Source organism: Tasmannia lanceolata, unplaced genomic scaffold (assembly GCF_043159265.1).
Source record: "Tasmannia lanceolata isolate RefF3 unplaced genomic scaffold, GAP_Taslan_0.1 ptg000025l, whole genome shotgun sequence".
Taxonomy (NCBI): Eukaryota; Viridiplantae; Streptophyta; class Magnoliopsida; order Canellales; family Winteraceae; genus Tasmannia; species Tasmannia lanceolata.
In genome coordinates, this window is record NW_027518702.1 from 10,941,044 (window position 1) to 10,961,120 (window position 20,077).

At 38.3% G+C, this 20,077-nt stretch overlaps 2 protein-coding genes across 3 annotated transcripts; both read left to right on the plus strand.

The window, feature by feature from the left end:
- The first annotated feature begins 7,967 nt into the window (after window positions 1-7,967).
- On the plus strand, window positions 7,968-15,012 carry LOC143858064 (uncharacterized). 2 transcript variants are annotated; one of them, XM_077368655.1, is made up of 6 exons: window positions 7,968-8,445; window positions 8,792-8,915; window positions 9,361-9,481; window positions 10,357-10,393; window positions 11,937-12,207; window positions 14,701-15,012. In XM_077368655.1, exons 1-6 carry the CDS (start codon window positions 8,263-8,265, stop codon window positions 14,778-14,780), a joined length of 816 nt encoding a protein of 271 aa, XP_077224770.1. In that variant the 5' UTR covers window positions 7,968-8,262; the 3' UTR covers window positions 14,781-15,012. The 2 variants fall into 2 exon arrangements, with proteins under 2 accessions (XP_077224770.1, XP_077224771.1); XM_077368656.1 differs by having other exon boundaries at window positions 11,967-12,207.
- Window positions 15,013-17,837: 2,825 nt separating this feature from the next.
- LOC143858108 (7-deoxyloganetin glucosyltransferase-like) lies at window positions 17,838-19,754 on the plus strand. Its single transcript, XM_077368731.1, has 2 exons — window positions 17,838-18,557; window positions 18,638-19,754. Exons 1-2 carry the CDS (start codon window positions 18,050-18,052, stop codon window positions 19,567-19,569), a joined length of 1,440 nt encoding a protein of 479 aa, XP_077224846.1. The 5' UTR covers window positions 17,838-18,049; the 3' UTR covers window positions 19,570-19,754.
- Window positions 19,755-20,077: the final 323 nt, after the last annotated feature.

Below are 20,077 nucleotides of genomic sequence, written 5' to 3' on the forward strand. Positions count from 1 at the left end.
TCCAAATTGTGGGCTTAGGAACGGATGGTTTGTATCCCAACCGTACGATTCGATGATTTTTTTTTAAACCATTTTGATGAGGGCATGTTGGACAACTGTGAAAAGGAAATTCATGGAAATTTTGGTTGCACAGAAAAGGCTAAAAATGAGTAAGAGGATGTTAGGAGGGGGCTAAAAATAAGGAATAATAAATACCGGATTTGAATAGGAAATTTTCCCAATTTGGGAAATGATATCAGCAAAGCCACGCTTTGTTAGTTATTGAGGCGGTTCTACCTTGTCTTTTCTTTTTTAAGGGGCTTGAGAGCTTTTTGGAAAAGGCAGTAATAAATCGCACCACACATATCTGAAATCGACCCCATATGGATTTATCACTGCCTTTTGGAAATTGTAATAACATGATAACATTTCTGAAGAGTTTTAGAGAATTTCTATTATTCTTGAATTTCTTGGATGCTTTACAATAATCTCAAGGTGTGCTTATACAGAGCACTTACATGATAAACATAGAATGGAATTAAGATAATTATAGAAGGAAATAATCTTAATCAAATCTACTTTTCTAATCTCTCTTGCTTGTCTCTTCCAATCCACTTGGCTAATTTATCTAGTTGCTTCATTTAGTCAACTTACCCAATCTACCTCTGAGATGATCCAACGGTGAGATCTTAACCCAATCCAACCGTTGGATCTCACACACATATTGTAACATGCCCCCTCAAACGTATATGGATTGAAAATCGATATACCTTTGACAATAATAATAAAAAATCCCAATACAATAGAATTCCCCAAATTACAAATGTAATCAAAATCAACCGATTTGATGCACACTTCCAAAAGTCGATGACGAAGATCCTCCGATAAAGATTGATGTTGCCGCCAATGATTATTGATGATGGTTGCCAAAGAAGATGCCGCTTGACATTTTGTCACGAAGAGGGCTTAAAAGCCATTAGATCATAGCCTCGATGGGGCTAGAGGATACTCAAGCCTTGGTGGGCGAGTAGATATGGGTCACTATGGACCGATGCCGGAATGGGCAAGAAAGGGCCACAATAGGCAAGACAACATGGGTCGGTCTTAGAACACCGATCCTCATGGGAATTCGAAACTACTCTCGGGCACGCACCTCAAACCAAGGCACCTCAACCGAGTAAAGCACTATTTTCAGGCACGCACCTTAAGAAAAGGTACCTCAACTAAAATTTAAAAAAAATAAAGATTTGAGAATTTGGAGAAAAAGAAAATAAGATGAGTGGCAACGAAAGGTTTGCGGCTAGGACACGGCGAAATACGACAACACGAATATTTCACTTTTAATGACAAAAGAGAGGTTTTGCATGACAAATGATTAGACATGCTTTTGCAAGGGAGTGAAAAGCAAGCAAAAAGAAATGAAATGGGTTGCTGATATTAAATTTGGGGTGGAATTTAAATGGAAGATACGGAGGGTGTTTTGTGTAAAATAAGAGTGTGCCATTACCAGCTCTTAATCTACTTCCTTCTTTCCTCTGAGGCCATGCTTGAACTCTTGTCTCTTTTGCTCTACTTTACCTTTTCCTTTACGGATATCAAGTAGCATCAAGAACAATCTCAATACCCGCACCATCTCCAATATATATTACATGAATACTGTTGTTTATATCAAGAAAAACATCCCTGAAACAAAACAGGGTCCCGCATTGCCATGTAAACGGTGTGTATGTCACAATCCCAAGCAGCAGTGGATGCAACGAGAGAGATGATGATGCCATGGATCCAAGCACGGACATAGGAGCCGTTGTAATCGATCGATGGTAATCAGCGTATTCAGCATTGATGAGTTGCTACCGGTAGTCAGACGCAGCACCAAACCGGCATCAAATTGGCACCAAATCGGCAGTCTGGAGGTTTTGCAACCATGGCATCGCCAAAGAAGCATCAAAGCCTTTCGTACCTGCTAAAAGAAGCTCTGCAACTGGTGGCTTCCACTGTATTTCTGGCAAGGATGTAGGTTCGAGACAGAGGGAGGAGTCAGGATTGATACAGCAAAGGCAATGCTAGAGGGCTATTGCGTCATCTATGGAGTGCAAGGAATGGGCACAAGAAAGAGCTGATTTGCGGCTATGATGGGGATGGGATACAATGATGGTAGAAAGATGGTGGCCGGGCGGACGGGTAGATCTGCCGTCCGCCGGAGGACGGATTCACTAGCGTTGTGGTCAGCGCAGGATCGTTGGCTTTGATACCATGAAAAGTTTTAGAGAATTTCTATTATTCTTGAATTTCTTGGATGCTTTACAATAATCTCAAGGTGTGCTTATATAGAGCACTTACATGATAAACATAGAATGGAGTTAAGATAATTATAGAAGGAAATAATCCTAATCAAATCTACTTTCCTAATCTCTCTTGCTTGCCTCTTCTAATCCACTTGGCTAATTTATCTAGTTGCTTCATTTAGCCAACTTACCCAATCTACCTCTAAGATGATCCAACGGTGAGATCTTAACCCAATCCAACCGTTGGATCTCATACACATATTCTAACAATTTCTAGATCGTTCATTTGTGCGGCCACAATGTTAATAGGCAGTACCCCATAACTCATCTCCATAGGATGATATTAACCCTCCGATATATAGAGGTTTCTATGATGTGTAGTACCTCTATAGATGAGAGGGTTATGATCATCTTATGAAGATGATTTTCAACGTGCATGGGCATGAAATCCGCCCCCCCTGAATTCCTTTATACGGACCACAACCGGTGGTTCATTGGACTCTCTCCATGAACTGTTGGTGGGGCAAAAAATGTGAATTGTTTAGATCTTTGAATAAGCTAGGCCACTCCTGTACTTATTCTCACCACCAATTAGACCTGGCAAACGGGCAGACCGGGCCGGTTTTGACCCGGCCCGTACGGGTCTGGGTCAAAATGACCAGGGGAATTTTACGGGTCACTAAGCTTGGACCCGCACCCTTACGGGCCGGGTCGATCTGCGGGCCACCCGGATTTTTGACATATTTTTTAAGATTTTTTTTATTTGTATAGGGATGCTAGCCACCTTCGCAACCCATTTATGTTGACTGTTTGAGAGATTTGTCTTATTGTCGAGTGGTGCAAACTAGAAAGATGGGCAGAAGTACGATTTGTGAAAGGTGGCTAGCAATAAATAATAACCATGGGTACTAAGTTTTAAATGAGAAATTATGGAAAAATGGAAGCAAAGTAGAAAAATTACGAAAAAAAAAACCCGAAAGAATGTTCTAAAATATGACAATTACGGTAAAAAATACGTAGAAAAAGCAAAGGTTATGACAATGACGGAAAAAATACATAAAAAAAGTAAAAGTTATGACAATTACGGAAAAAAAGTGCCAAAAGCACCAAAAGGTTTAAGGCACCCGCGGGTCCACCCGGCCCGGCCCAATTTTGACGGGCCGGGTGGACCCGCGGGTCAATTTCAAACGGGTCACTGATTGGTGACCCGAACCCTTAATTTACGGACGGGCCGGGTGGACATACGGGTCCGGGTCACTTTTTGCCAGGTCTACCACCAATACTCTCTCTTCTCTCTTTGAGGACAAACAAAATCTTTGGATAAGTTATTCCTGTTATGTGTTGGCCATCTTTCTTGGATAAGTTCATCCCAGAAGTATCTTGTCAATTGTTCACCAATTTTGTTTGGTAATAATTTTTTGAAGGACAGATCAACATATACCAAGGATAACAAGTCTATCCAAGAATAAAATAGACCCCTACATGTTATCCCAGTATGACAGTCATAGCATAAGAAGGGTTTGGTGATCCCTACCTTAGGGCATGTTTGGCTACCGTGAATTTTTTTCATGAAATAGTAGCTTTCCTAGTGTGAGAGTTGGTGGAAGTTGGATAGACACGAGAGGGAGTGAGTGAGAAGAGGGTAAGAAAAGCCTAAAAAACAAGGAAACAAAAAACTCCACCCAAAATATGATTGATTTTTTCACAGTTTTCAGAAGGAAAATGTTATTGGCACGATCATATTTTGATATTTGCACAAACCCAGCTGTCTTTTCTTCTTTAATTAGCTGGTTAGAGAGGTTTTATATGGGGGTAAGCCCTTGAAAGACAGCTGGGTTTTTCATTATTCATCAATTCATGGTTAATTATGGTTGCCAGATAACTTCTTAGCTCGGGGAATAATATATTTGCCCCTTTTGGCCCTTTCTTCCACGGCCCACAGGCCATCCTCTTTTAGTGTAAAAAAGTAACAATAAATACACTAAATGAGGTGGGCCAGCGAAGAAAAGAGGGCGAATATATCACTTACCTACATCTCTCATGATATAAACAAACTGTGATAGAAGCTGACCCGTACCTCATCACGTGCCCTGTTGCTTTCCAACACTCAAAAACAATTATCACAACCTCTAAATCAACGACATCCGAGTGGGCACACTCACCCATCGTACGGTCATCCTCCATTGACATCACATCTGTTATCTCCTCATGCAACAACATGCATTCAAAAGGACCCTACGTGATAAACTGAATGCAAACATATGCTTGTGGCTCACAACTTGGAATCATTTCAACTGCCCACAAATAACTCCTCAGAGGATCGAGAGAAGATTTGAGGTATGTAATTCATGAGTTTTTAAGTGTAGTTATTGGGTGATCTAAATCATTCATTTGTTGGGGTCCAAAGTTGATTCTGCGGGCCTAAGTTTTTCTCCGCAGGATGATCCTAATCCTCTGATATGTGAAGGTTTTCATTTCTCAATAGATTGGAGGGTTAGGATCATCCTCTGGAGAATATTCTCGGGCACGACCTATCTACGCCGACCCAACAAATGAATATATGATTTAGATCACTCCCTAATGAGGGTCCAACGTGCGTCCTTGGCGATCAAAAATTTTAAAACTATTCAAAGAACATCCTATCGAGAAAAGTTTTCGGGCATGACCTATCTACATGGGACCCATATAAATTAATCAATAGTTTTAGATTAACCAATAATGTGCACCTCATTTTATTAATTTGTTTGGTGCAAGTTTGTGCGCGGCTCTTGAGAGTATATAAACTTGCAATACAAAGACATTCGTATGGAGGAGATTTTCGAGCAGGACCTATCTACACCGGAGAGGTTTAGGATCATCCTATGAGAAAACAAAAATCTAGACAGATAAGAGAGTTAGGGTCTTTTTTTCTTGAGAAGATTTTCGGGCATGTCCTATCTACATTGATGCCCAAGAAATGAGCGGTTTAGATTATCAAATATGAGTTAAGATCATCCTATGGAGAAGATTTTCGTGCACGACATATCTCAGTTGGAGCCCATGAAATGAATAGTTTTGATCACCCTAAAAATGTGCGTGGATGGCCATTCACAACATAAAAACTGAGAATACAGAGATGAGTTTTTATACGGTGTAAGCTCATATAGTCCAGTAATTTTATTAAAAAATATTGTACGGACCACACATAAGACGACCCAAACTGTCCATTTGATGGGCCACAACGTAAATAGGTTGTGCCCAAAAAATCATTTCCATAGGATGATCCTAGCCCTCCAATCTATAGAGGAGCTGCATATTATAGAAACCTCTACAGATCGTAGGGTTGGGATTATCCTAGTTATGTTGTGGCCCATCAAATGGACGGTTTGGATCATCCTATGGTGTTGTCCATAAAAAATACCGGACTGTACGGGGCATACACCATATAAAATCTCTAAAATGACATTCCTCTGTCTTGGCATTAGACTTTTTCCTTTCTTGCTCCGCCTCATGTTCCGGTTCACGTACAAAATATTGCAGGATTTAAAACCGAGAAGTGATATATTCGCCCACATTTTTTTCTTTTTTTTTGCTCAATAATTTGGGGTTAGGCAGACCCCCACCAGGTAAATTAAAATAAGAAGAAGATTATTGAAGACAGCAAAAGAAGATTACAATCTCGGGTAAGCCATGCCAGAAAAGTCTTCCGAAACAATATTAGGAAGCTTATCAGGGACCGAGTCAATATATTCGCCCACATTTCTTACCTTATTTATGAGTTTATGACTTAACTTTTTATACGATAATGGGGGTGGCGCGGGGAAGAAAAGGGGCGAATATATATCGTTTTGACATTTAAAACCAAGAGTTTTTAGTGGGTCCAGCGTGTAAAAAAAGTGGATAAAATTCCAGCTCATAATGCCAATAAGTGGCATGAGACCACGTGGAGGGGTGCCAGTTCACGGACTTTCAGAGAGTCATAACATTAGCTGTCTCTCCTCGTCCCTAACGCTGGCACCAATTAGAATAAGACCAGCTACGTGAGTGGCCACGGTGTTGTCTTAAATGACTTAATTGCCCTTTTAACTCCTTTAATTCCTCCTTAAATCATGAGAATGTTTTTTCGTTGAAAAATAAAATAAAATAAAATATTTTGAAAAAAATTGAAATAACTAAAGGCTAGTGTTTTATAAAAAGGTACATTAGGGCCCACTTAACATGATGATCTAACTCGTTCATTTGTTGGGCCGCAATATAAGCAGGTTGTACCCTATAGATCATCTAAATAGGATTGATCCTAACCCTCGGATCGTGGTTCAGTGATCGATTGGTCAATGTGATCAATTAGAGATCGAATTTGGGGATATTTCTAGATGCCCAAAGGCATAGAATCGGTTTTGCAATTGATATCCACACTACCATATTTTGACAATGAGGTAAGCTAAGCTTGTTTTATTATTATTTAATTGACTGTTGAGAGCTATTTGGGAATTGTAATCTGGTTAAATAATAGAAGACAATGTGAGTTCACCCATTATATATCAAAACATGATAGTGCGAATATCAGTAGCCCTTTTTTTAATATTTTGGATGTTTTTATCCATGGTCCCCTTAGACCATGGACACACTTGTTTCTTGTTCAGGTTGCAGGCAATACATGGTGAGGTCTCCATCATTAACCTAAGTCGGTCTCATCATTTCCCCCCCAATGGAACCGGCAAAAATGGAGACCAAATAATTCTGTGGTTGGGCAAATCTTTTTCCCACACCTACCCGTTAGCCATTACAATAAATCCCTAATCTATAGAATAATTTCAATGAGTCATTGAACATCATGATTTAACAAAAATGTTCCAATAAGCCCATAGAGAATTAAGTTAAATCTTTGTTTTTTTTTGATAAAAATGCACTTTTTTACTAAAAAGAAAATGCCCTTTTGATAAAAATGCCCTGTGAGAAAGCTCCACCATGCATGAATGGTTTCCTTGCAGCTCGTTATTTGCTCGGGGTGCAACTTGGGTCGGGTTGAGTTGAGCTTTTGCAGAAAAAAAAGAAAGAATTGGAATCAACGGGAACCCAACCGGATTTTATGCTAGAAGCTCAACCTGAATTCCCAAAAATCGACCCGAGTTGCAACCCTAGCTTTTGCAAGGGCAAATTTAGCGTTTTTTCATTCTTAATATTAAAAACACTAAAACTAAAGTATTTTAGCAAAAAAAAATTATATTTTATGAGCTGATTGAAGCCTAATTTCGTCCACAAAAATGTAAAGTATATAGGGACCGTTTGGAAATATTTTTAAAATTTTATATTTTTTTGGCCATTTCATAATTTCAACTATTAATAGAAAAATGCTATTGATATTGGCACTACCATGTTTTGATAATTGCACAAACTCACCTTGTCTTTTCTTTTTAATTGGTTTCAAAAGCTTTTTGGGAATTGTAATAACTTCTAACAACTAGTTAAATAATAAAATGACAAGGTGACTTTGTGCACTTGTCAAAAGACTATTGCGAATATCAGTAGCCTAGAAAAAATCTTTGCAAATTAGTGATTTATATGGAAAAAAGCCCTAGAATAAAACATAGCTTACTCCTGACAAGGCAGTCATTATTCAAACCATGAGGGGCAGTTTGGGAAGAAGGTTTTAGTGAGAGACCAGGGAATAGAAGGCACATCCAATATTTTCAAGCAAGTTGCAGAGAGAGAGAGAGAGAGAGAGAGAGAGAGAGAGGTGGTGCAGCTGTCATTCACATCCAAAACCTCTCATACAGCAAAGAAGCCATTTTTTTTAGATCCTCCTATTTCGAACCTGTAAAGGGAAGCTGGTCAAAGAAATCTGTTCTTCTCTCAATCAATATACACCCTTCTCTTTCCCATTCTCTTCTCCTCTTTTCTTACTTTAGGTACGGAAAAAAGACGAAGGAAGACGAGGAAAAGATGAGGAGAAAGAGAAGAAAGAGCTTTGGGTCCAAATGAGAAGAACCCATTTCTTGTTTTAATGATTTAAGGTCTCATGGCTAACCAGCACTACCGATCGCAATTCGGGGATACGACTTTCACCAAAGTCTTCGTTGGGGGTTTGCCGTGGGAAACCCCCACCGAGGAAATGCAAAGGTATTTTGAACAATTTGGAGAGATTCTAGAGGCTGTGATTATCGCCGATAAGAACACTGGACGATCTAAAGGATATGGATTTGTGAGTCCTCTCTTTCTCTCTTAATCTCTTGTTATCTTTATCCCTCTGATCATTCAAGAAATTATATGGTGCCCAACCGTGAAGTCCAGTGTGGGTGTTACGATAAAAGTACTGCCCTTGATATTTGATCCAACAGTAGACTCTTAGAAAGTGGTATGCTGTTGGATTAAATATCAAGGGTGGTACCGCCCATTCTGGACTTCACGGCCGGGCTCCCAGAGTGTTTTATATGATAGGACTGATTGTTATAGTGTCCAAAAAAATAGTAAAAATCTTTATTTTATTACTCTCTCTGTCTCTCTCACTTGATTTTTGTGATTTGGGTAATGAATTTTGAAATGGGTAGGTGACTTTTCGTGATCCGGATTCTGCAAGGAGGGCATGTGTGGATCCGAATCCTGTAATAGATGGGAGAAGGGCGAATTGTAATATTGCTTCTTTGGGGAGACCTCGGCCTTCACCTCCACGAGGTAAAGATTAAATTATTGTTTGACGCTTACTACATCACTATCTCTTGGTTGATAGCTGCTCAGTAAATTAAAAAAAGAGGTGTAAATAATTATGAAATGGGTTTTTTTTTACAGTTAGGCTCCGTTTCTTTCATCGTAAAAATGGACGTAAAATTTGTTTTATGTTGTAAAAATGAACATAAAACAAATTTTACTTCGCTTCGAGTACTTCTTTACTCTCTTACTCCTTGACCTTTAGAGTTACTCTTCCTCATGTCTTCCTCCTATAAAGGAATAGGAATAGGAAGCTATTAGAGTTATAAAAGAACAGGAATGTCTTGAGCTCATATAGTCGGGCCTTATTCTATTCGCTACGCTCATTGCGGTCGAAATTAAGAAACTGAGCCTAATAAGAATTGGAAATTCTATAACCTTGTGTAGCTTAGATTTGTATTTGGTAACGTAGGACGGAGTCAAGGTGGAAACCCATATCATGGAGGAAACACAGAAGCTGCAACTTCATACAGTAGAATTCGAGCACCACCACCACCACCTCCTCTTCCTCCGGTCATTTATCCTCCTTATGGGTGAGTATTTTATATTTTTAGTGGAAATTTTCATCACTTAAAGTTTTACATATAAATGCCTAGCTAGAGGGCTTAGGATGATTTGAGCCATGAAATGGAATTTTGAAGGAACCATCTGTTACCATAATGCAGATGCGGATCTATCTGGACCATCCAATCTATTAGCTGGCTATTGACTAAAATTTAAAACGTTCATCAACTGTTCCCAAATTTTTTTGGTTAGTGCTTTGGTTTTGATATTTGCAGCCAAAACAAAAGTTGTGGCGACCATTGATAAAGTGGGCCCACTGATAGGATCACTAGACAAACAAAATCATATTACAAGGTAAATTTTAGATCCGATTGATTAGTAATTAGTAAGTTGACCCTGCATTTATAACCTTATTACACCCCTCACCTTCTATATAGGATAAAACCCTCACCCTTTGCCTCAATTGAGAATAGATTTTCATACATAGTTATATGTTAGTCCTAGTCAAATGTTCGGATTTGTTAAAAAACGGCAAGAACAATGTAATCTTCTTCTACTTACAACATGCACCCCCGGGGTGCACACATGAGGTGTAAAATGGTGGCCCCCACCCATGCTATGCTTGGGTTTAAAGTGTTAGGCCCCACCCTATCAAAACAAAACTTGAGGTATAAAGAAAAGGTTTTCCAATAAAACTTTTTCTTGGAAAAAAAACGAATTGACATTGGAACGAAACATGTTTAGTATATATTATAGATAGATAGGGATTTGCTAGGGAAATTTGCGGAAAGCCATTTTGGGAAGCACTCCTTTTTTTTCAAATTTTGTCTTATTCATTTAATTCATCTGGGTGGTTATTCTCTCCATCAAAAGTGAGCAGTGAATTGAGTTTTTTACTTCTCAGGTATGCAACGTACACACCGGAATATGGTTATCACCAAGTAAGTATCTACTGCCGTTTGGATATCCGATATGATATGATATGATAAAATTGCAATTATTGAAAGGATAATGATATTTCCACCCCCTTTTGTTTGCTTTTTTCTTGCAAGTGTCTTCATTTTCAAGAAAAGATAAACAAATGTGGGTGGTAATGCTGTTTTATATTTCAATGAAAAGAGAAGAGGGTGGAAATATCATGAACCATAGGCCCTGTTTGGATTGCATAAAGTTTTTGGAAAATTTTATAAAATAAATTTTGGTAGATGATATTTTCACTCCCCTGCATTACGCATGCGCTACCCTTTAACGTGATTTGAAGTGAAAAGTGGGCAACTTTAACGCTTTTTGACGTCAAATCACAGTATAAGGGGGGCGCATGCGTAATGCAGGGGGAGTGAAAATATCATCGCCCTAAATTTTTTTCCCATAATTTCTTACTTTTCTGTTGTTTGATTGCAAATGAAAAAATAAAATAAAAATTACTTTCTCCCTCCATGGGAGGGTTTAACTTTTGTGTTGATGTTTACTATGTGTATTGACCATCTAGGTCGCGGGGTCTCTTCCCTTTTTTTCATCAATAAAATTTATCTTATCACTTCAAACAAAAATAAAAAGAAAAAAAAAACACACCAGTAGATACAAAATGTAATAATAATAATAAATCTTAGTCTCTGTTTCTTTCAATGTAAAATGGACGTAAAAAAATTTTAAATATAAAAATGGTAGTAATTTTTTTTTTTCTACATCCATTTTACATCGAAAGAAACGGAGCCATAAAAAAAATTCCATGAGAAATGTTTTTCTTGCAATCCAAACAGGCTATTGAAATATTATCGTCCTTAGAGCTTTTACATGTGTGCACATGAAGTCCAGTTTTTTTTTTAATTAGTACAGTGGGCCCAACTTCATATATAGCATGATTCAAACTGTTCATTTGTTGGGCCTAAATAGGCGTCTCCATAAGATGATCCTAACCCTCTGGTTAATAGAGGTTGACGTCTACAGATCGGAGGATTGGGATCATCCGATGGAAATGATTTATGGGGTATAAAACCTATTTACGTCTACGACAGATGAATGGTGTGGATCATCCTATGAAGTGGTTCCATAGTACTTTATGAAAAATGCTGGACTTCAACATATAAATTCTCCCTTACAAGGATTTTATAATCCACGATTCTAAAATTCTGGATTTTACAAGCTAAAATCTAGATTTTATAAGCCAAACCTAGATTTTATAAGCTAAAACTTAGATTGTACTTTTTCAGGATTGTAAAATCCAAGTTTTTATATCGTGCCTGAGCTAGGCGGTACGAAAGAAGTACCTCCCTTGATATTTGATCCAACAGCAAGGTGGTGCCCATTGCACTGGACTTCACACGCTTGGGAACCATGTAACTTCTTATCAAATCCAAGTTTAGCTTATAAAATCAAGGTTTTAGCTTGTAAAATAGAGAATTTTTCAATATTCCTGGATTATAAAATCCATGTATTGCCCCACCATGGTGCAAGCCATGCTCACTTGTATGATTTTATTGGCAGACTGGATATAACCCTCATCCTCCACTGCAGTACTACCATCAAATGTACTCCATGTCTTCGTCAGCTATCCCCTCGGCTTATCATTACGGCCGTGTAGCGTACCCCTTGCCGGCTCCTGGGGCAAGTTTTTCAGCGCCGGCCCAAGCTCACCCTTTCCATGTGCCTCCTTATGTTCACTATCCTGTGCAAGGGGAGGGCTCCCTCACCCCCTCTCCACACCCATACACATTTCCTCCTCCTGTACAAATAAGGCAACCTGTTTCTATATCTGGTTAGTTTCTCTATCCTTTTCTTGAGAATTTATATGATGTGTGGCGGTATAAACCCGTATTTTTCAAAAAGTATGGTAGGGCCCACATCATAGGATCAACCAAAGCATCCATTTGTCGGGCCACAATGTGTATAGGTTGTGCCCCCAAAATTCATTTCCATAGGATGACTCTAACCATCCGATCATTAAAGTTTCCATACTGTGCAGTGTTGGCAAAATTTGGAACGAAGAAATAGAATTGGAAGAATCAAATAATAAGAAATAATAAAATAGAAGAGAAAGTAGGCAGGGCAAGCAAAAAGCCTTCTCTTAAAGACTTTAATTTCCCACTTATACAGGTGGCTACCATGAAATAAGTCTTGATCGAGGATACAATGCCTACACTAAGAATAAGGGCTGCACCCCAAATTAAAGCAAGCAGTATGCCCTTTATAACAAACTAAAATTGCAGAAAATATAAAGAAAACAGCAAAACAGAAGAGGGGACTGCTATTTCAGGGAAAAACCAGAAGTGATCTTTACCCACTGGTCTTTGACGTCTTTTATAATATTCTAAAAGATATGAGACACCCCAAGAGTTTCTTAAGGCACCCCTTCCCAACCGTATTAGTTTGTTCTTTCTTTCTTTTATATATATATATTACCCTAGGCATGGAAGACACGCAACACCATTTTCAATGGAAATGATTTTTGGGGCACAACCTATTTATGGTGTGGCCCAACAAATTGACAGATTGGATCATCTATGATGTGGGCTGCATCATACTTTTTGAAAAATACGGGTTTACACAACCACACATAATATAAAATCTCTCCTTTATTTACCTTCCAAAAACTTATATCGTTTTCTTTATGTAGTAAGACAATATGATGAAAATCCCTTTAAATTTTTAGGGATTTTTGCTGATTAGCTCCTACATGGCAACATAATTGCTTATTAGTCCCTAAGAAAAGCATATTAGCTACACGGTCCTACTTTTAGAAAATATTTGCTAAAAGGTCCCTAAAACTCACGAACTTCAATTTTCTCCGTTGAAAATTGTAGAGGAAGTCTAAACTGAAGGGGACCCTTACAAAAAAGAGGTGATGTGTAGCCAATAGGAGAGCCCTTTCACCTCTTTTTTGCAAGGGCTCCCTTCAGTTTAGAATTCCTCAAAATTTTAAAATAGCAAATTTACCCCTAACCCATTTAATCCGTTTTAGCGTTTTTTGATTTCCCTTCCAATATTTTTGGAAAAAAACTAGGAAATAAGCAATAATATTATCTCTTCCAATATTGACTTTCCCTTTGACATTCTCCCTTCTTCTTCTCCTAAGATTAGAAGCCAAACCCTAATTTTTATTCCCAAAACAAAAGTTTGGAAGGGAAAAAAATCTAAAATTTCTTATTTCTTACACATGAAAAAAAGATAAGGTAAACCAACCCTATTCAAATTTTCAGTTAGGGACCTTCGGTTTATGATGTTATCCCTCTAAATTAATGAGACATAATTCTACAATGGAAAAAAATTTCCATAGAAATAATTTTCCGTCAGAGATGTATTGGAAGAGATAATATTGTTGCTTATTTTCTAGTTTTTTTCCTAAAATATTGAAAGAGAAATCAAAAAACGCTAAAACTGATTAAATGGGTTGGGAGTAAATTTGCCATTTTAAAATTTTAAACAGAGAAAATTTAAGGTCGTGAGTTTTAGGGACTTTTTAGCAAATATTTTCTAAAAATAGGATTGTTCAGCTAATACGCTTTTCTTAGGGACTAATAAGCAATTATTTTGCCATATAGGGACTAATCAGCAAAAAATCCCAAATATTTATTATGAAATTATAGATGTAGAGCAATATACCATTATAAAGGAATTTACATTTACAAGGTTTTAAATAACCTTATAAATATAAGGTATTTGTGAGGACCACTTGTTCAATTTTCCAAACCATTCATTGGTTCCTTGTCGTTGTAGACTTGTAGGTAGGTAAGGCCATGTCTGGCAGCCCGGCCGGAATTCCTTTTCATGATAAATGAGTTTTTTGTTTCCTGAGTTTTAGCGACTTCTCATCATATGGAGACACTAATTTGCTATTTCTAGCCACTTTACCCTTGGAGACACTGATTTATCATGGAAAAAAAAAAATCATGGTAGCCGAACATGCCCTAAACCATCCTAACACTTCAAATTTATGCCAATAAATCGGTGTAGAATTACCAAAAAAAATTGAATGATTAGGATTGACTAATACTACTTTAAAACTCTAATCCATTTACGATTAGGATAAGCTATCTCTAACTTTAAGTAATCCTAATACAAATAAAACTAATAAATTAAAAAAGGAATTAATAATTCTAAAGAAATTAGAAACATTGTCCTACATCATATTCCATAGAAAAAACTTTCATGGCTACCAAACATCACCTAAATAATGGTGCATTGTTTATGAATTTGATCTTTCCTTTTGCAATTTATGTAATTGGCTTTCTATTCTGTACACTTGCATCAGATTCACAAAATTCCCCACAAGCTTCAGCAACAATTGGAGCCATTACAGAGGAGCAAACTCTTGAGAGAGATTCATCTTAGCCATTGCGAAACCCTGCTTGTCAATTGTTAATTTGTACAATCCAAACAAGCATACATTATTTTTTTTAATCAACCCCTAAACTGCTTTTTTTCTTTCTTTTTTCCCTCTCCTCCTGGCTTTCATTTTCTATTCTTATATTGTAATTCCTCAAAGATGTTCCACAAGTGTATGCCTAAGAGGGAATTTAATCATCATTAACAAATCACATTAATTACCAATGTTATGCATGTTTAGGTCTTCTTAATTGTCATTATTTACTTTGAACGCCATTGGAACAACATCCAAGTGTACAGATTGGGTTTATTTCATTTTGGAAGAATGATCCAGTGACATGATCATGTAACAGATGAATGGTCTAGATTGATCAACGGTAAGGAGTGGTTGTCATCCAAGCGTTGAACATATTGTATTACAATGAAGTCGTGCATCACTGGATCAATTTTAATACCAAAAGGAGCTCCTTGTCTAGGCCCTTTTGCTCAATTCAAAACCATGCATTAGAGCTTCTTAATTAGTGATCAATTGATTATTATTGATATAATGTAAGGATTCTTCTATGTGCCAAAGAGGAGTGCCATTATCCAAAAAAGAGACTAGATATCATCCTCCAGCCTACTTAAGTAAAAGGTAATTTTATAAGGTCTTTCGGATTAATTAGATAGATATGTGAAGAAGAGAAGCAAGGAATGAACCACAAGAAGCCTTGCATGCTAAACATATGAAAGAAACTCCCTTTCTATCGTGTCATTTAAACTCTAGTCACATGAAACACTTTCTTAGTTAGTTCGCTTGTGCTTTTTATGTACTTCCACAAAGGCTTAGGCTGTAAACGTTATATACATAGCCATGGAGATGAGATTTTAGAATTTGCTAGGGGTGCAACTCGGGTCGGGTTGAGGCCAAACCTAGCCCAACCCAAGATAGCATTCCCTCGACCCTAATCCGACCCAACTCGAGGCTCGGTTTGAGGATGGTCAACCCTAACCCAACCCGTCTAACTTGTTTTTGCCAAATCGGGTCGGGTTGGGTTTAGGTTAACCTAGGGCTAGATCAAAAATTACAAAAAAAAAAAAGTTAATTATAATCCTAAGAAATCACAATAAAATTAGAGAAGGGGTTTTTATTGATCAAAAAGTTCAGGTTTGGGTCAGATCAGGTTGCCCAAGGCCTCAACGCTAACCCAACCCGGAATTAAATCGGGTTGGCTCTTTCCAACCCTAACCCAACCCGAGGAATTGCCATCCCAACCCTAGCGACCCAAGTTGCACCCCTAGAATTTGCTCTCCATTAAACGATCTGCTCCAGTGGAAGACTACTGATCTAATGATGGGTTGATGTCTAGATCGATGGAATCAGACTCTTCTTAAATCAGGGACCCCTTTATGATAGGATTTCTACTCTGATTTTATCTCTCTTCTCCCATCAAGGAGAGAGATGTATAAAAGAGTATCTTAAGATTAGAACTAAAAGTCCTAATTACACAACACTTATATTTTGAATTTTGGATGAAAATAGTGGGAAGTGGGAACTATCTCTAAAACTCTTGTTACTAAAAATTCACTGAAGTGGAGAAACCTTTATTAGGGGATGGGATGTCCAAAACAACATGGGTGAGTCCATGTGTGTCACACCTTATGAGGAAGAGTTTGTGTTTATCTACAACTTCTAGTAGACTAGTTGAAAGTGTTTTGCATTATCCAGATTAGGAATGGTGAATCCTTATTACTAAGCAACTACCATGACCAAGACAGTCATGGCCCCAAAATAAAAAATACAGGGGAAGAAATACAATAAAAGGGAAGATACAATAACAAGATCTCCTCAACCAGGACGAAAGTCAAATAGCTCTAACTTGGACATTCCCACTCTTAAATGAGCAAGACGATCCTCCTCTTCATTCGCCGACCTCCTGACGTGGTGATACCGCACCAGATGACCTTCAACTCTATCCAAAATCTCATCAAAAAAATTCAGAATATCTCCACAGGTGAGGGGATCACCCTTCTAACCACCTAATAATGTTGAGCGAGTATCCTTAAACAATAAGATTTTCCATTTCACTCTCTTCTAACCACCTTATAACGTTGAGCGAGTCTCCTTCAACAATAAGATTTTCCATTTCACTCTCCGACAACTTTCTAATACCTTGAAGGATGGTCCTCACTTCCGCTTCATTGGAATCTTTAATCCCTATCGGACCTGAAAAAGCCCACTTTGTGATTTTATTCTCATCTCTTTAGAGACCTTCCTAATCCTGAAGGCCCTGGGTTTCCCAAACTAAATTCATCAAAGTTTAACTTTAGCCACCCACGTTCAGGGGGAGACCACCTAGGGGCGACCACCTCATCTCTTTCCCTGCTCATTCAAATCTCTTTCCAACATCTTTTGATGTCAAAGCCTGAATAAGAGGAGAAATCAGGGAGGGCTTTTGCCGAAGAGACCACTAATGTGATGATCCAGTAGAAAGAATATGAAGCACATTTGATCGCATTCTTAAATGTGCAGACATTTCCCTCCTTCCAGATGACCCAAATGGAAGCTAAGAGCGCTAAATTTCATAGAATCTTTCCCTTTTTAGGCCATGGAGCAAGAGACCAACCTTCCAAGAGATCAGGCATGTGAGCTGAAAAAACCCAGGATATACCAAATAGGGTCAAAATCTTACACCATATCTCTTGATCATATCTGCAGTGGATATATAAACATGTAGGCCACTGAGTCTCCCGCTACAATCAATCACTCCGAAAGCTTAATCTATTAGAGTTAATGTTATTTAATCATTTATACTTCAATCACTCCAAAAGTACAAGTTTAATTGGGTAGAGAGAAATATAAATTAAAGGCATAATAGGGTTTTTATTAGTTTGAATGTACTTTTGTAAAGTATTAATGTTTTATAAAGATTACTTTTTTTTTTTAAATATAAATTTTCAGTGAGTAAAAAGAAGGTATTCAGATGGTTATTTAAGAATAACTCATTGGATACCTGGTCTTTTTGTAAAAACCCCTTATAGTAATAGCAGCCATGTGCATCACAGTTCCCATAGCTGTGGGAATGCAAGGGCCTTTCACATCTTGTATTTCATTTGTTTTATAAAACCTAAGAACAGAATTATGTCTCCCACACCTTTCCCACTTGATAGATTTTTACTGAAATACATAGGGAATCTAACTCAGCCAAGTCAATAAGAAAGATAAAATTCCTTTGTTATAAAGACAACTTGGTGTCTAAACGGAAGCTCAAAAACCGTCCCTTCAGCAGCAAGACATGGAATCTGAACCAGTCCAAAGGCCTCATTTGGTTTGCATCCCATTCCCTTCACATGGCCATATAGACCCCATGCTACAACTAGCTAAGCTGCTCCATTTTAAAGGCTTTTACATCACCTTCATCAACACCGAGTTCACTCACCGCCGCCTCGAAAGTTCGAGAGGTCCGGACTCGGTGAAGTCCTTCGAAGATTTTCGATTCGAAACCATACCTGATGGTTTGCCGATGATCGATTCTGGCCCCATGCAAGACATCCCGGCTCTTTGCAATTCGATTCGCAATAATTGCCATTATCCTTTCCTTGATCTCCTTAACAAGCTCAACAGTTCTGCGAGTGGGCCCACGGTTACTTGCATAATCTCTGATGAAGCCATGAGCTTCACTCTACGGGCGGCGGAAGAGCTGGGCATTCCTGAATTTTTGTTCTTTACGCCGAGTGCATGTGGTTTCATGTCTTACCTTCACTATAACGAACTAATTGAAAGAGGCTATGTTCCATTGAAAGGTAGTACCATAACTTAGAGGAATTTCACTACTATAGATGAATTCATTCTTTTCACTTACTTCTCTTCTTATGTTATGCAGATGAGAGTTGCTTAAGCAATGGATATCTATATACCCAAATCGATTTTATCCCAGGAATGAGAGATATTAGATTAAGGGACCTTCCAAGTTTTATTCGAACGACGAATGGTGATGATATCATGCTCAATTATGATTTGGAGAACGGGAAGAACGCATCTAGAGCTAGAGCTGTGATTCTCAATACATTCTATGATTTGGAACACGAAGTTATTGAAGGCATTACAAGTAAGTTTTCTATTCGAGTTTATAGCATTGGCCCTCTATCTCTTCTCTGTGATCAAATGAGTCCATCTAAGTCAATCGGATCACATTTGCGGGAAGAAGATACAAATTGTCTAGAGTGGTTAGATCAAAAGGGGCTTAGATCGGTCTTATATGTGAATTTTGGAAGCATAACAGTTATGACACCTAAGCAATTGAGAGAATTCGCTTGGGGATTAGCAAATAGCAAGCAATTCTTCTTGTGGGTCATTCGGCCGGATCTAGTAGAAGGTGAATCGGCTATCCATTCCGAAGAATTTATAAAAGAGACACAAGAAAGGGGCTTCTTCTCGAAATCGGTCCCACAAGAACAAGTGCTCTCCCACCATTCGATCGGAGGGTTTCTAACACATAGCGGGTGGAATTCTACGATCGAGAGTATATGTGGTGGGGTCCCCATGTTATGTTGGCCGTTCTTCGCGGAGCAACCAACCAATTGCAGATTCGCCTGCACGGAATGGGGGATCGGAATGGAGATAGACAATGATGTGAAGAGAGATGAAGTGGAGAGTCTTGTGAGGGAATTGATGGAAGGAGAGAAAGGGAATGTGATGAGGGAAAAGGCAATGGAATGGAGGAAAAGTGCAGAGAAAGCTACAGGAAAAGGAGGGTCTTCTTATGTGGACATGGATAAACTAATCAATGAGATTCTTCTCTATAGCAAACGTTAAACCTAAGGCAGGGGAGAATTAGTGGTTGATAGTTACATGAGATGATATGGACATTTTTCTGATTAGATGTTAAAGGCTGTAATAATTCCTGGAAAAACTATCAAGAGCCAATTAGAGATGTGTGTCAGTGTGTGAGAGAGAAAGGAGTGTCCATATAAATAAAAGAGTGCAGAATCGTTTGTCTATGGTCGCGGAATGGCACAAGTAACCTAAGTAGGGTAATGATATAAGAGAAATTATATGGTGCCCCAAAGATCACGTACGCTAGCGAGGCATCTGCCCTTGATATTTGATCCAACAGCAGCCCCTTAAAAAGTAGAAAAGGTGGGCTGCTGTTGGGTCAAATATCAAGGGTTGATACCCTGCCAACTCACGTGCCCAATCGGGCACCGTTTAGAATCGATTATATCATGTCGAGTTTTTGTATGGTGTAAGCCCTTATAGTCCAGTATTTTTCAAATGGTACTGTACGGCCATAGGATGATCCAAGCCGTCCATTTGATGGACC

Bases quoted from the DNA above. Each gene is read 5' to 3' on its own strand.
- LOC143858064 (XM_077368655.1), top strand. From the start codon at position 8,263: ATGGCTAACCAGCACTACCGATCGCAATTCGGGGATACGACTTTCACC. The intron at 8,446-8,791 runs GTGAGTCCTCTC...TGAAATGGGTAG, and splicing joins GATCTAAAGGATATGGATTT to GTGACTTTTCGTGATCCGGA. The intron at 10,394-11,936 runs GTAAGTATCTAC...TTTTATTGGCAG, and splicing joins CGGAATATGGTTATCACCAA to ACTGGATATAACCCTCATCC.
- LOC143858108 (XM_077368731.1), top strand. From the start codon at position 18,050: ATGGAATCTGAACCAGTCCAAAGGCCTCATTTGGTTTGCATCCCATTC. The intron at 18,558-18,637 runs GTAGTACCATAA...TATGTTATGCAG, and splicing joins AGGCTATGTTCCATTGAAAG to ATGAGAGTTGCTTAAGCAAT.